Genomic DNA, 14,990 nt, shown 5'->3' with positions numbered 1-14,990 from the left:
CCTTGGTAGAAACGAAGAAAACATGGGCGTTACTTAGCCCTAAATTGTCCTATCTTAGTCTCCAAGTACTGTACAAAAAGGCAAGTGCAAAAGCTTGCTTGCATTTCACTCCCCCATCTATAGCCATTGTGACAAGTCCCGAACCCGCAACTTGGGAGTTTGGCAGAGCAACACCACTGCTATTAAGCTATGCCGTAGGTATTCTATAGAAATATGGACCACTACTATCTATAATATATGTAAATGATATAGTTAATATACCTTTTACTGGGGAGGTAGTAATGTATGCTGACGACACAAGTGTTTTCTTTTCTGGGACTGATTTGAAGGAGCTAGAGGTGATGTGAAACAACTGGTTGAATGAACTTAATTTCTGGGTATATTCTAACTAAAAATAAATGTTAAAGAGAAAAAGTTCATGCTTTTCTATAATAATAATATATGTTGTTTAATGGCGCATGGGCCATTGATGGCCAAAGAGCGCCAAGACATGATAGGGAAAGTGAACAATGGTTATGTTAAGTGGCTGTATAGGAGCCTAAAATTCCTCGCGCTAAAGGCCGGTAAAACATCAGTAATAAAATCATGGGAGTGACGTGAAACATGTGCACAGAGAATGAACAACAAGAGGTCGTGATGATAAAATAATGAGGGTACGTTGTGAGCACAATACCTCCTCAAGGCATTTGAGGCCTTGAGGAGGTATTCAAATAACTTTTCTTTGAAATAACTACAGCAGCAGCGGCCTCTGTGGAAAAGCCGTGCTGTGGTTGCCAGGGTAAATAACATTGAAACAATGTATATCTTTGAAATAACGAAAAAGCGAGTCTTGTTTAAAAATAGGTTCCCTGCCTAAGAACATTGAAGGGTGAAGTGGCCCAGGTGAAAATGTGTAACTGGGAATCCAACTGGTTTCAACTGGTATTAACTGGGATCAACTGGTACCAGTTGGGAACTAACTGGTCCCAGTTGATTCCAGTTGCAACTGGTTCCAGTTAGCAGCTGGTACCAGTTACAACTCAACTGGTCCCAGTTGATTCCAGTTGCAACTGGTTCCAGTTAGCAGCTGGTTCCAGTTACAACTTAACTGGCCACCAACGGGAACCATGACCAGTTGAACTGGAAGCAGCTGGTCCCAGTTGGAAACCCTAACCAGTTAAACTGGAAGCAAGCAGTCCCAGTTGCGGCCTTAACTGGAATGCTACCAGTTGTACTGGTTGTACGATTCTTCACAGTTCAAGAAGAAAAAGATGGACGAGAATGTATACGACGTAGCATTGCTGTACTTGAGCGAATGGGTTTTATCAAAGCGTTTTTTGTCCTACTCAAGGAAGGGTACCGGATTACTGGCCTAGTGATGCTGTAAGGGGCCGGTATTAAAACAAAGGGCAATGAGAAATTAAGAAAATTGCGTCTTGTGATTTGTAAATGAATGATCTTCTCTTGTTTAGACGTCATATTTGGCGATCGCCCCTACCCCCCGTCTGGATCCGCCACTGGTGTCAACTAAATTTAATTTTCTTAAATTGTTAAAATTTGTTCCGGTTCCATAGTTGGCAATGAGCCAGCCTAAATATAGAGAACCATGAAGAGGGGAACCCCAATGTGCACAATGAATATTTATTTGGTTTGATTGCATTTCATGAGGCAGTGCAGCTGCAGTATATACACAGAGCATAAAAAAAACAAAGCAGCACACTGCAAGCTGATGAAATATTTGGATCACACCTAAATAAGAACAGAATCATGCAGCACAGTTCAACATGGCTGAAGTGACCACATAAGTGTAAAAGCGATGAACACAGGACCAATTTTCACATTTCTGAGCATCACTAAATACACACAAGCAACAAAAGTGCCCAAATGTGGAGCACAACCCCTTTGCTAAGGGGGTGTGAATAGTGAATTTTGGAATCGAACCGAATACTTTTCGAATAGTAAAACAACCATTTTTAAAACAGTCCTAGAACTCCAAAACATTAGATTTGAAAAATAAGTTCACCAGGTTGCACCAAAAAACATTATGGCTGCATATATACCTCAATATACCTCAATACCAACTCAATATACCTCAATTATGATAATTGAGGTAAGCTCCAATATGGCAATGACTACAGTCGTCAATTGTCACCTGCATTTAAATGAAATTGAGGAAAAAAACCTTAGCAATTTTGAAATGAACACTACGAATACAGCTAAAGCTATAATGAAACGGATAAACATCTCGTCACAACATGGACCTCGGCACCGAAACCATGTTAACATCAGTGTTGAAATTGCATAACAAGTGGGTCGTTCATTGCTTCAGCCCATTACAAAAGCCTCAAGCATAATTCTTCACCCTCGTCAGCCACATCATCAACTAAGTGCACATAATGCGTTACAAGTGTGTAGCAGGTACCGCGCTTTTCCGAAGAATGGCGAATGGCATAGTGGACGCTTCCCCACTACACAAAAGTTATGATTTATGGCGTAGTGGGTACCATGCAAGTGTGCTTGTAGTAGTTGCCCCAACAAAAGTGACTGCACACCCAACAATGCTTGTAATGTGAAAGGCCGCTCTTCCAGCTTTCACTATGACTGTGCTGCGCGTTCCACGCAGGCCTGGCGTTTTTTTTTTCTGCAGGAGCTACTTACGAAAACACAACATTTGCTTCTGTTGTTATTCATGAAGCTGAATGCAGCCGTAATAGCCAATTTGGGTTATTACAAGATGAAGACAGGAACTGGTCAATGTGATGCAGCTGCACCATGCTAAACTCCGATTGAGAGTGGATGAAAAATACGCTTTGATCTGTTAATCAAAATAGCGTCGGCAGTCTCGAAAAGATTGGACTGCATGCACATAGGTAATTTAGGGATTAAAAGAACAAAAATAACCTTTATCTGTTCCCAAATTTCGTGGTTTCGGGTTCCTCCCGCGGGTGCTGATTACTCGAAAACTATTAGAAAACTATTTGGCATTTCGAATACTTACTATTTGATTTGAACAGCAAATCGAATAGGAAACTGCGATTCGTTATTCGAAATTTTCGCACTCCCCTACACTTTGCCCAATGCTTATTGACACTATGGCTCATATGGGATGCAGACAAAAATAGACCAATTAAGCTAGTAATTAATGTGATTGCTTTACCCATATTGTCGACCGATTGCAGAATACTCATACAAGTAGAGGACCCCATATGTTACAGACTTGACTGGTCCTTACACTTTGTGAAGTCACAATGAACACTCACTAATGAGGCTCACAATAACTCTTAAAGTAGATAGTTATGATCTGAAACGATTCACAAGACTGCAAAAGAAAAACTTTTCTTGGATCTGTACAAGTATACATGCAACTGCATTTGCATTTATTTCAATTACTTTCGGTGCACACCACCTCTCAACATTCGTAATGTGAGTAGTGCCAAATGAAGGACCTGCTACACAGCTCCTAAAAACGATGAATGCTTTTTCTGTGTCACTGCAACCAAATGACACAATGTGTTGAATTTTCCCACAAACATTGTTTGGTAGTCTTACTGCTGTGCAGTCAGTTTTGTCTGGCCTGTGGTACTGTTCGCTGTGGAACAAATGGCCAGAGATGCACACTCTGTCATATTCTAGAACAGGACCAATTGATCTGATCAGGAACCTGCTTCTCAATCAGTGTATAGAGGGAGCCTTCTACCAGTCTTGGCTTGCCAAGGAGGGCTACATTTTCCTTAGGCATGGTACTCTTCAAAAAGGCCTGAACATGGGCTTGAAACTGCCTTAGAGGCGTTCAATGTGTGTGCCATCATTACACGAGTCATAATCTGATGAGGCACACCCTTTGCTGAAGAGATAAGGCCTTTCAACCTACCCATGCTTGCCTCAAAGCAGAAACATGAGTGCGCCCAAAGTGGCCCCTGAAGTACAACACTTTTTGGGAGGTGGAGGAGCTGGTGCACATTCGAAGTCATATTTTTCTCACCATACAGAAACTGAATGCCTACAACAAACTGCACTAGACAGTCAGTGCTCATGGCAATGTCACTGCTTGGCACGCTATCTTGTAGCAAGAGAAAGGTACCCTTGACCAAAAGGCTGAAGTGATTCAGGTAGCGCACAGGCAATATGCCATCTAGGCAAACAAGGCCGAAATACAGGAGCCACTGCTGCCATTCAACTGCCTTCCAATATTTTCTGAGCTGCACTGATCGTGGTAGGCGCGGAATACATTGTGGAGGCTTGATGCAACACAGCCGCTCATCAATCTCTTGCAAGAGTTGTGGCGATCCAATGTAGTATGGTGCACCAACATTGGAAAGCCACAACTCCATAACCTGGCGTGTCACACCAAGCAGCACACAGTGCATGTAATCTGGGCTGAAGCTCCATACGATGTCGAACGCTGGCAAATTAATTAGTGGGGATGGTCCCTTTACACCACGCTTATATACACCAGTGTTATGCACTTCCTTCATGTCCATCATGACAGAGTCCTTGCTTCTGTCCGGAAAGGTGCTGGCACTGGCAGGGTACTTGACTGTTCCTGTTAAGCAAATTTTAATACAAATATAAGTAAAATGCAAATATAAGTACATCATACGCATCCATGCTCCAGCTCTGAAGTACAACATACAGCTCTGAAGTACAACATACAGGACCTCAGGCGTTCGCCTGAGGTCCGCCAGCAAATCCTTTTAATTTCATGCTCTACAGAATTTCTTACTATATTCAGTGACAGTAAATTTAGTCCCAAAGAAGTCAAAATAAAAATTAAAACGCATCCTGGTGCTTAAGAAAACATGCTCTTGTGATGTGGCTGAAATAGTACCCTAAAAGAACACCCAGAGCAGAGTCAAACTGCAAACGATGCAGCTGAACTGGGGCTACAGAGAGTAATCGCTGAGGTGATGTGGATAACTGCAGTGATGGACAAGCTGACGGCTGAAGGATTGTACAGTAGTAGGCCTGTTACTACATGAGAGGTTTTTGCACTGTACAACCATGTTCTCACCTTCAACAGATTCTCCTGGGTGCAGGCACCAACCGCACCCAAAGTAGCCATTATACTGCACCATATTTTGCATGAGTGCATGTCATGAATTTGTTGACTTCTGGCAGAAGAGGGAGATGTAGAGGAAGAAGAAATGAGAGAAAAGACAGATGTCATACGAAGAAACATAGAGTGAAGAGAAAGAAGAAGACCATACATTGAAGGAGAATTGAAAAAAGAACGCAAAGAAGAGGGAGAAGAAGAGGCACGAGAGGCGACGTGGCCGGCGAGGAGAAGGAGGAAGGCAGAGCGCGCTTGGAACGGGCAGAGGCACGGACGAGCGGTGGTCGTGGCAAGGCGTTCGCCTGAGGTCCGCCAGCACAGCTCCTGGAAATGTGCCCCAGCCTTCGAGCAACGTACTGTGACCTGGGAGGCGTGACCAGGAGGGCGACCAGCGCGCATCGGCGAGACCCTTCTCCTGAGGACGCGCAGATGTTCTGCGGCTATGCTCCGTGGGTCGCGCACCGGACGACGAGCGTTACAGCTAAAGCAAGTACCTGACGTGGCGTGGACCGGCAACTGCAGCTACCTGACGGTGCAACAGACGGTCGTGCTCTGGTGAAGCAACGCACTTCGCGGACACGACAAGTCGTCGCCTCAGCACCGGAGCTGCCACGTCAACGCCAGTAACCCGTGACGAAACTGTAAATATTTTTATTAGTTTTTGGGATAGTGTGCACAAGGGATGTTTGTTTATATAGTTTGGCTTTCTTCACTACTTCTTATGTAAATAGTTTAGTGGTTTTCTCGCATAAAGCAATTTTTCGTTATCCTCGGTGTTCCTGTGTTGTGCTTAACCATCTAGAGACCATGACAAAATATTGGCGAGCCTGCCAGGATTGATTATCCTACCCAATTGGTCTCTCACTTCACAGGAACATGGATTACGAGAAATTGTTGGGAATCGCGACCGCGCTGGGACTCAGCCGAGAGGAGTCGCTAAGCTTGTTTGAACGCGCGGAAAAGGAAGCTCGCGAGGCACGTGAAGCTGAGAAAGAGATTCTTCTCTTAAAGTTGCGGTTGGCAGACGCCTCTATTCCCAGAGATGATGACAGTAGGTCGTCGGTTTCTAGCGAAAGGGAGTTGCCGAGAGCTAAGAGCATTTGTCCGCGGAAGTTAATGGCTCCATTTTATGAGAAGAGAGATGATTTAGATGCCTATTTACACCGGTTCGAAAGAATTGCTGTGGGACAAGGTTGGGATAGAAGCGAGTGGGCGACAGCACTTAGTCTCTGTTTAGTAGGCGAAGCCTTGAGTGTATTTGGGAGAATGCCCGCCTCCGAGTCAATGGACTAGGACAAAGTCAAGAAAGCACTGCTTCAGCGGTTCAGGCTGACTGCTGAAGGCTTCCGTGAAAGATTTCGTAAATGTAAGCCCGAAGACGGTGAAACGGGAAAGCAGTTTGTGGGCCGCTTGGCTAACTACTTTGACAGGTGGATGGAGATGGCTGATACTCCCAAAACGTATGAGGGTGTGCGTGACAGCATGGTTAGGGAGCAATTTCTTGCTTGTTGTCACCCGAAGCTATGTGTGTTTCTAAAGGAAAGGAAGCTAGGATCACTCGATGAGGTAGCTGATTATTCCGACCAATATATGGAAGCTCAGGCGATTGGAAATTTAGGACATATGAATAAAGAGAGGATCACAGGAGAAGAAGAGGAGACGAATTTTGAGCCCCGAAATAATGAGCATAGAAAGCAGCGGATGCAGCAACGGTGCTTCCTCTGTAATCGCCTTGGTCATCAAGCCCGTAACTGTCTAGTGGAATGCGGTGTTCAACGGGAAAGAAGTTATTGCCAGGTGTGCAATAGGAGAGGCCATAAGACTGAGGAATGCCGAAGGAAACCGCGAGATCAAGTATCAGCGGTGATAGCTAATAGAGAAGGACAGAAAGGTGACAGAAAGGAAACTGAGATAACGAATATAGTGAGTGCAGCTGTGTCCGCAGCTGGCCTGAAACATATTAATATGCCAGTTGTCAAAGGGACAGTGAACGACAAACGTGTGTCGGTACTTCGAGACTCGGGTGCTAGTACGGTGCTCGTTAGACGAAGTTTGGTCAACGACATGGAGCTGACAGGAAAAACGTCACGAGTAGTGCTGGCAGATGGGTCAGAGAGGTATTTGCCGGAAGCCAGAATATTGTTAGACACCCCATATTTCACAGGGCGTATAACTGCACTGTGTCTAGAAGAGCCCTTGTATGACGTGGTGTTAGGCAATGTGAAAGGCGTAAGAGCCGTTGACAGCCCAGTGGCACAATGGAAAATGCCTAGTACATGCATACGTGGTCGCGTAGGAAAGGCGAAAGATGCAAAAAGAAGCCCAACGGTGCCAAAGGAGACTTTAGTTAAAAAAGAGGTAGGACAGGAGGTGAACCCGTCTGCAACACTCGATGAGTTGGGCATACCCACAGCTGGGCTAGGTAAGCAGCAAAGAAATGACGAGACACTGAAAATTGCAGTACGTAGGATCGGAGAGAAGCCAATGAGTGAAGGAACGAGAAGAGATGTGACGTACGTACTGAATAATGGCGTGGTGTACAGGAAGTTCGTGCACAAAGGTAGAGAGTGTATGCAATTGATGGTGCCGGCAAGGTATAGACTATCTGTATTGGAGCAGTGCCATGCCAAGGGGCATAAAGGAGTGAGGCGAACTGTAATTGCGTTAACTAAAGTAGTGTTCTGGCCGGGTTTGCGGAGAGATGTTAAAAAGTTTGTAGAGGGATGTTGCAAGTAGATGGGAAAGCGAAAAAGAATTATTGTGATAATGGTCACAGTGTGACATTTAAGGGTACCCTGCTTGTATGTTTTAGGACTTTCTTCATGCAGTTTAGCAACACGAGAGTTTTCGAGACAGCCAACTGTCGAATATGTTGAGTAGTCGGCATAGTGATTTCTCCACTGTAAGCGAGTGTGGTTAAGACTTCACTTTACTCTTATGGTGAACATTTGGTGGAATTGTTACAGTAGACACAGTGACATGGTGCTTTTATGTCACCTATGAACTGTCCGCGACACATGTGATGTGACGTTTAGTGAAATAGCCGTGATGTGTGGTGAAGTGATTGGTGATAGTGATGTGATGTGAGTGTGCCGGTGAAGTGCATCGAGAGAACGTTTATATGACACACATTGACGATGGAAGGTCCTGGGACGTCAGGAGCAGTTTTTCATGCCGAAAAACTCTTCAAAAGGAGGGCGTATCATTGTCATGAATTTGTTGACTTCTGGCAGAAGAGGGAGATGTAGAGGAAGAAGAAATGAGAGAAAAGACAGATGTCATACGAAGAAACATAGAGTGAAGAGAAAGAAGAAGACCATACATTGAAGGAGAATTGAAAAAAGAACGCAAAGAAGAGGGAGAAGAAGAGGCACGAGAGGCGACGTGGCCGGCGAGGAGAAGGAGGAAGGCAGAGCGCGCTTGGAACGGGCAGAGGCACGGACGAGCGGTGGTCGTGGCAAGGCGTTCGCCTGAGGTCCGCCAGCACAGCTCCTGGAAATGTGCCCCAGCCTTCGAGCAACGTACTGTGACCTGGGAGGCGTGACCAGGAGGGCGACCAGCGCGCATCGGCGAGACCCTTCTCCTGAGGACGCGCAGATGTTCTGCGGCTATGCTCCGTGGGTCGCGCACCGGACGACGAGCGTTACAGCTAAAGCAAGTACCTGACGTGGCGTGGACCGGCAACTGCAGCTACCTGACGGTGCAACAGACGGTCGTGCTCTGGTGAAGCAACGCACTTCGCGGACACGACAAGTCGTCGCCTCAGCACCGGAGCTGCCACGTCAACGCCAGTAACCCGTGACGAAACTGTAAATATTTTTATTAGTTTTTGGGATAGTGTGCACAAGGGATGTTTGTTTATATAGTTGGGCTTTCTTCACTACTTCTTATGTAAATAGTTTAGTGGTTTTCTCGCATAAAGCAATTTTTCGTTATCCTCGGTGTTCCTGTGTTGTGCTTAACCATCTAGAGACCATGACAGTGCACGAGCTGGAGAGTCTGCAACACTGTTGAGACAGTACACCTGCAAGACGAATCAACAGCTATATATAAGCCAGAATGGTACTTTGCATTGGGTCTAAATAATTTGATGCTGATATATTCCAAATGTAAACATATTCGACAGAGATCTGTCTGGCTGGGTAAAAATTATATGAATAAAACAAGCTCTCCAGCCACATCGTAATCTAAGTTTTTAATATTGAAATTAAAAACTGGCCTTACGTTTCGAGATGCATTCGGTCTCTTCTTCTGGGGGTGACTGTCCGGCCAGCTCCGAAGCTAGCGACTTTTCTTAGTGGTTGTCCCCCTCTCCATCGTCGTTCTTGTTGCATCCGAATGCATCTCGAAACGTAGGGCAAGATTTTATTTCAATATTAAAAACTTAGATTAAAAAGTGGCTGGAGAGTTTGTTTTATTTGTACGATATATTCCAGTATTTCAATATTGCATGTACAATTATATTTCTGTGCTTATTAGAAGCTTTAATTCCCCTACAATTTTGCCAGGTATTAACAACAAAGTAAACAAATAAAGGATCACATGATACATACAGGTGTACCTTGGTTGAAGAACAAAAATGGACAAGGAAATATACATTCCCCTTCAGACATTCTAACTCCATTTGGCAAGAATAGAGGCTTTCAACAGTGACGAAAGCAGTATTAAAACTTAATAATTTTAAGACTTTAGCACTGATACTGATGCTAAAATTTTTTTTCCTGCTGGCTTGAGGATGAGCTGTACATTAGGTTGATTGCCTTGGCATCTACAACTAAAATGAATGCCATTGAACATGAACAAACAGTATTACCTTTGAGTGGAAAGTCTTGCCATCGCATGTCCATTTCACACCGGTGTCACCTAGCAGCCTCATCTGCTTCACGAAGGCCATAAGCATGATAGTCATATTTGGGTGAGTCTGACCATACCAAAGCATGGAGATCATGAGATTTTTGCACCGCTGACTTGGAGGGAGCTCATTAATTGCCATCTGCACTGGCCAAATCGAATACTTTGACGAGTTAAAAAGCGGACACCCATCTGAGCTAACCGTCATGGTTATGCCCATTGCGTCAAGGTCAAGCTCCTCTCTTTGTTGTCTGTATAGTTCCCCGTCTGTTATATCAGACTTGAGGTCAGTGTCGCGAGGCTGCGATATCCTCTCTAATGAGCTCTTAAGGGCTTTGGCAACTTCCTTCGATGAAAGCACTGATGAAAGCTGCTTCTCCAGTGGCAGACTGACAAAAAAATTGCCATGCGTGGCAAGAGCACTTTGTGTGTGTTTCATGCCGCACTGTATACACGTCAGATCGACATCTTTCTTCTTGGTAGCTCCCTCACACTCACCGAGCAGACGCATGCAGTCTGGGCAATAATAGTGAAATGTGAGAGTGTCCAGCGAAACACCAGCAAACTTCTTGAACAGAAATTTGGTGTCGGGAAGATCATTTCTCTTTAAAATGAAACCAACAAACTTCATGAGCCTTTCTATCTGAGTCCACGACAGCCCAGATGTGACAGCGAAGTCCATAACTAGAGTCGCAATGTCGTCCGCCGTAAAATCGGAGTCGAGGAAAGATGCGCGTCCAGCAGTATCGTAATCGGGCTCGCTCAGCAGGTCGGATGGATCGTATTCTTCGCAGACACCTTCAGTCGGAGGGCGGCGCGAGTCGAACCAAGAACTGGAAGCGGGTGGTTCATTTTCGGGATCGCTGATTGAAGGGTTTAGTGGAGATCTCGAGGCACTGGGAGCGTGTGGTTCAGCTTCATCGGATGCATCTGACAGAGAAGAGTCGTTGCATGCTGTTTGTGCACGTCTGTCGGCACGAGACTGTCGGTACTCCGTTGACCTGGGCAGCCTCTCTTTATCACAGAATGGCTCCAAGTAAGTCTTGCGTCGTTTTGGCGGCATGACGCCTTGCCTTTCCACTTGAATAATAAAACACTCTGTACACTACTAATCTAGCTCAAAGCGACGAGAAACGAGAAATGCCAAGTGCGAGTGTGCTAACGGTGCTAACGTGCTACAAGTAACGTTCTGGGATTTGGATTGTGTCGGCTTGAAAAAAAAAACTGTAATACGACAAAACTTTAATTTATTTATTTCCTAAATATATGTACACACATAATGAAAATAACACATGCTGGAATTATAATTTACCTACGACAAGGGTGTGTAGAGGAAAAATATGAAGTTTCTTTGGTAGAGGCAGCGCCTCCTAAAAGAGGAGGCGCTGGTATAGAGGGCATCATTTACTTTAGGGCATCAGCTGTAGACATAGTAGCCATAGCTAGCCAAACCACAAGCCTAGATCGGATGTTCCGTCTTGCTGGCCATGCGGAGAGCTTGAACCTCAATTGAACCGCTTAAATCCTTTGTTCTATGTAAGGCCTGAAGTGCACGTCCCTTTACCAATATGTATGCGCTTGTACGCTTCTTGAAAGACCAAGACAATCGTCACCATGTTATATCCATAAAGGATATACTTGATTTTGAACCGAAGGGGAAGTCGGACTTCGACAACAAAGCTGTTTACACCGTGTTCTGGAGGGACGATGTAGAAGAGAACACGGGGCACTATTCTGCACAAGTTCTCATGCTTGGCGGTAAGTCTCCATATTATTTTGTGACCTCGCAAATTTCAGCTTGTATCTAAACGGGGAAGATTAATTTTCACACTGTCGCACCTGCAGATACCGAGGAAGAGGTACGAGAACGTACGAAGAGAGTTCCGGTGCCGAAAGTGACCGTTGAAGAAAGCGAAGAGGAGGAATCTTCAGCGTCGACAGCGCAGAAGAGGAAACAGGTATGATCTATTACATTATATCTACTTGGGAAGAGGTTCGACAGTAAAACGTTGCGCCTCATTTGCGCTGCCTATAGAAAAGTGTTACAAATTTTAAAAGCATATCGCATGACCGTCGATCCGCCCCGACTTGCCAGTGTCTTATCGCAGTGCGTCACGGCGAAACAAGCAAAATTTAAGTGCACATATATAACACAAACCATTATTCTCGCTTGTTCTGCCGCTCCGCGCCTTGATGAGGCGTTGATAAGCTATAGAGTGAGTCGACGGACGCGCGGTGCTGTTAATCAATTGAACGAGTTACATTATATGGACTAGGTAGAGAAGACCACCCGCAATATGTATATAATGAATAGTGCGCGCACTTTCGACCATGAAGGTAACTATTCAGTGTGTGGCTTCCAGGCTGCCAGGAAGAAAAAAGAAAACCAGGCCTCTGCCAAAAAGCAAAACTACGAGTCTATCCTGCAGATGCAATTGGGCGAAGCGCACCGCAAAAATTCGAAAGTTGGTGTAAGTATTTCATATTTGATAACTCAAGATCTTTGTTATACTGTTACTGCCTACCCAATAGGTAACAGTAAACTTTCTTTTTATATTGCAAAACTATGTATATATAGCGCAAAAGGCATCATTCATCGAGTACATCCGCATCGGATGAATCTCTGATATCAAGTGGTGAGCTGCGAGAAGCGAAGAAAGAGCTTCGCTTGTGGAAAAGCAGATGCAAAGAGCTCCAACAAGACAACCAGTTCTTGAAGGACCAAGTCCGTGCTCAAGGTGCTGCAATCGAAAATCTTTAAGCGTAAGTGAAACTTTTGTGCATTGGTGTCTAGAGCTATTAATACTGCTACTGTGATGTTATAGAATGTTTTAAATATAGCAAATACCAAATTAACTGTGAAAGCTATATATTGCATCATTTTTTTGGACAGCATTTTAATTTCTGTAAACTTACTTTAACAGTGGAGCAAAGGCAAGACAAAGTTCAGAACGACTACGAGACAGCACGTATGTATGCATTCGCCTGCATTTTGATTACCCAAATTCAAGTGGGTAATACTATTTGTATAGTACAGTGTTCTAAACTCATGCTGTTGCACTATTGCCTATAGAGACAAATTTTGTGTGCACTTTGAATGGGTAACAAGGTACATATGCTGATATAAATATATATATAATATTGCATGAAGGTACGTGACTGACTAGGTTTGCTTTGAAGTCGTAATTTCTTTTGCATTTAGAATTTGATGCAGACAACTCGTCAGAACACTGGCAACCTGTTGGCAAGAAAGTGACCTCCATTACAGGCCAGAAGCCTGCTAGAGATGGTAAGTTGAAGGCTGCAAGCAGCTGAATGAATACCAGATGTGGTTTTTACTCTTTTGTTGATATCTACAGAAAATGCTGGCCTGCTACGTGAACTACATGAGCAGGGCTCAACCGCAGGTGAGGTGACATTGCTGCATGTTTTTAATTTTTGTACCTGACACACCTCATGCTGATTCTATTGCCTATATTTACAGCTACCCTACCTAGTTCAAGTACCTCCACTGCGGGTGAGTGCACAATTATGCCCATTCTTGATAAAATTTATTATTCCAGGTATACTTATCCTGTGTGTCTGTAGCCAAGGGCACTTGGCTGCTGAGCCCCAGAACACTGGCTCAAATGCAGCCACCGTGGCAGTGCTGTGAGTGAGGCAAGCCACTAGTTGCATGTTTACTGTGTTGTGTTAGTGCACTCTAAAGAACCCCAGGTAGTCCAAGTTACTAAACCTTCCACTGCAACGTACATCTTAGCCTATGTTGTTTTAGAATGTTAAACCCTTTGTGACATGCGTAGCTGTTGCCTGTGCTGGGGAACTTAGTGTGGTGATAGACGATGCGTTAGCGTAGGGTTTCTATGAAACATACAATATATTCTATCACACAGGCCCCTCTGCTGAGCTGGCTGAAGGTGGTGGCGTTGCAGGAGGTGAGTTTCCTGTAGTCATTTAAGAAATTTCGTCATCTAGCTCTTGCATAATTGTCTCTATACGAGTTGAAGAAAGTGAGCAGTGTTGAATGTAAAAGCTACAGATTTTTTACTGTTTATATTATGACTCAGAAATTTCCGACAAGCATGCGGAATTCACCTATCTGCTCGATGGCTCTGTAAGTACAAGCCTTGTATTTTAGCCATACTTACTATAAACTTGCTCATATCAGGCTCACAATCTCAGCATAAATGTTTTATTGCAGCTCCACCTCCAGAATGGCATTGTCCTTTCAAAAGTACAAGCCAGCCGTATTATGGCCCACAAAAAGGCAACGCTTGTTGTGAAAGAAACGGCGCAGGCAATATGGACACAATCAGGCCTCGCCATTCGAAGTGTGAAAGGTGGGCTTGCGCCCAAAAAAAAAAGGCACGGCTGAAGTAGCCAAACCAAGGCTCACGCCGGAAAAAGTGCAAGTTGTTGCAGGTGAGTGCCATTTCAAGCTTGTGGTCATGACTGCATGTGACATTGTGCTATGTTATTTTCAGCAACACTTGCCCACTGGGAGCGCGTGAACAAGGTGGATGCAAGTGCTGCAAAAAAAAACTTCACCAACATTCTCTCTGAAAAAATACAAGATTGTATTAAGGCAGAGAAGCGCCTGAATCGAGCCCTGTAAACTGCAGTACCTGCACCTCTTGATCATGGCAATAAACACTTACACCAATACTCTGTTTGTTTATTATTTTATATGACCTACGTGTGTTTTTTTTATATGGCTCTGTAGCCCAGGTACAACTGGGTTTCAACTGGTCCCAGGTTAACTGGTTTAACAATTCCCAGTAGCAACTGGTTCCAGTTGCTAACTGGGATGCAACTGGTCCCAGGTTAACTGGTTTAACAATTCCCAGTTGCAACTGGTTCCAGTTGCAACTGGGAATTGTTCCTTAAACCAGTTAGCCTGGGACCAGTTGAATATTCAACTGGTACCAGTTAAAAATTTTCACCTGGGGGGAGATGTTGGCGGTATGATGGGAAATGTTTTTCTCTAAATCTTCTAGATGCGTGCATTGAAAAAGGATGTGCAGGACAGTAAGTGGCGCGCTGCATTTTTCACACATGGGTGGGTCACCACCGGACAGAAGGTGTGCGTGTGTACTGTGTGTATATC

General features: G+C 44.5%; 1 protein-coding gene and 1 pseudogene across 1 annotated transcript; one reads left to right on the top strand and one right to left on the bottom strand.

Moving 5' to 3' along the window:
• Window positions 1-3,380: 3,380 nt before the first annotated feature.
• Window positions 3,381-11,010, bottom strand: LOC119399326 (uncharacterized). Its single transcript, XM_037666139.2, has 4 exons — window positions 9,846-11,010; window positions 9,019-9,056; window positions 4,991-5,070; window positions 3,381-4,522 (listed from the first exon to the last, which is right to left on the bottom strand). Exons 1-4 carry the CDS (start codon window positions 10,944-10,946, stop codon window positions 3,711-3,713), a joined length of 2,031 nt encoding a protein of 676 aa, XP_037522067.2. The 5' UTR covers window positions 10,947-11,010; the 3' UTR covers window positions 3,381-3,710.
• A 350-nt stretch (window positions 11,011-11,360) lies between these two features.
• Window positions 11,361-14,498, top strand: LOC119398543 (BEN domain-containing protein 5-like; annotated as a pseudogene).
• Window positions 14,499-14,990: the final 492 nt, after the last annotated feature.

This window comes from Rhipicephalus sanguineus, chromosome 7 (assembly GCF_013339695.2).
Source record: "Rhipicephalus sanguineus isolate Rsan-2018 chromosome 7, BIME_Rsan_1.4, whole genome shotgun sequence".
Lineage (NCBI taxonomy): Eukaryota > Metazoa > Arthropoda > Arachnida > Ixodida > Ixodidae > Rhipicephalus > Rhipicephalus sanguineus.
Note: the sequence above shows the minus strand (reverse complement) of the source record. Positions and strands in the feature narration are given on the sequence as shown.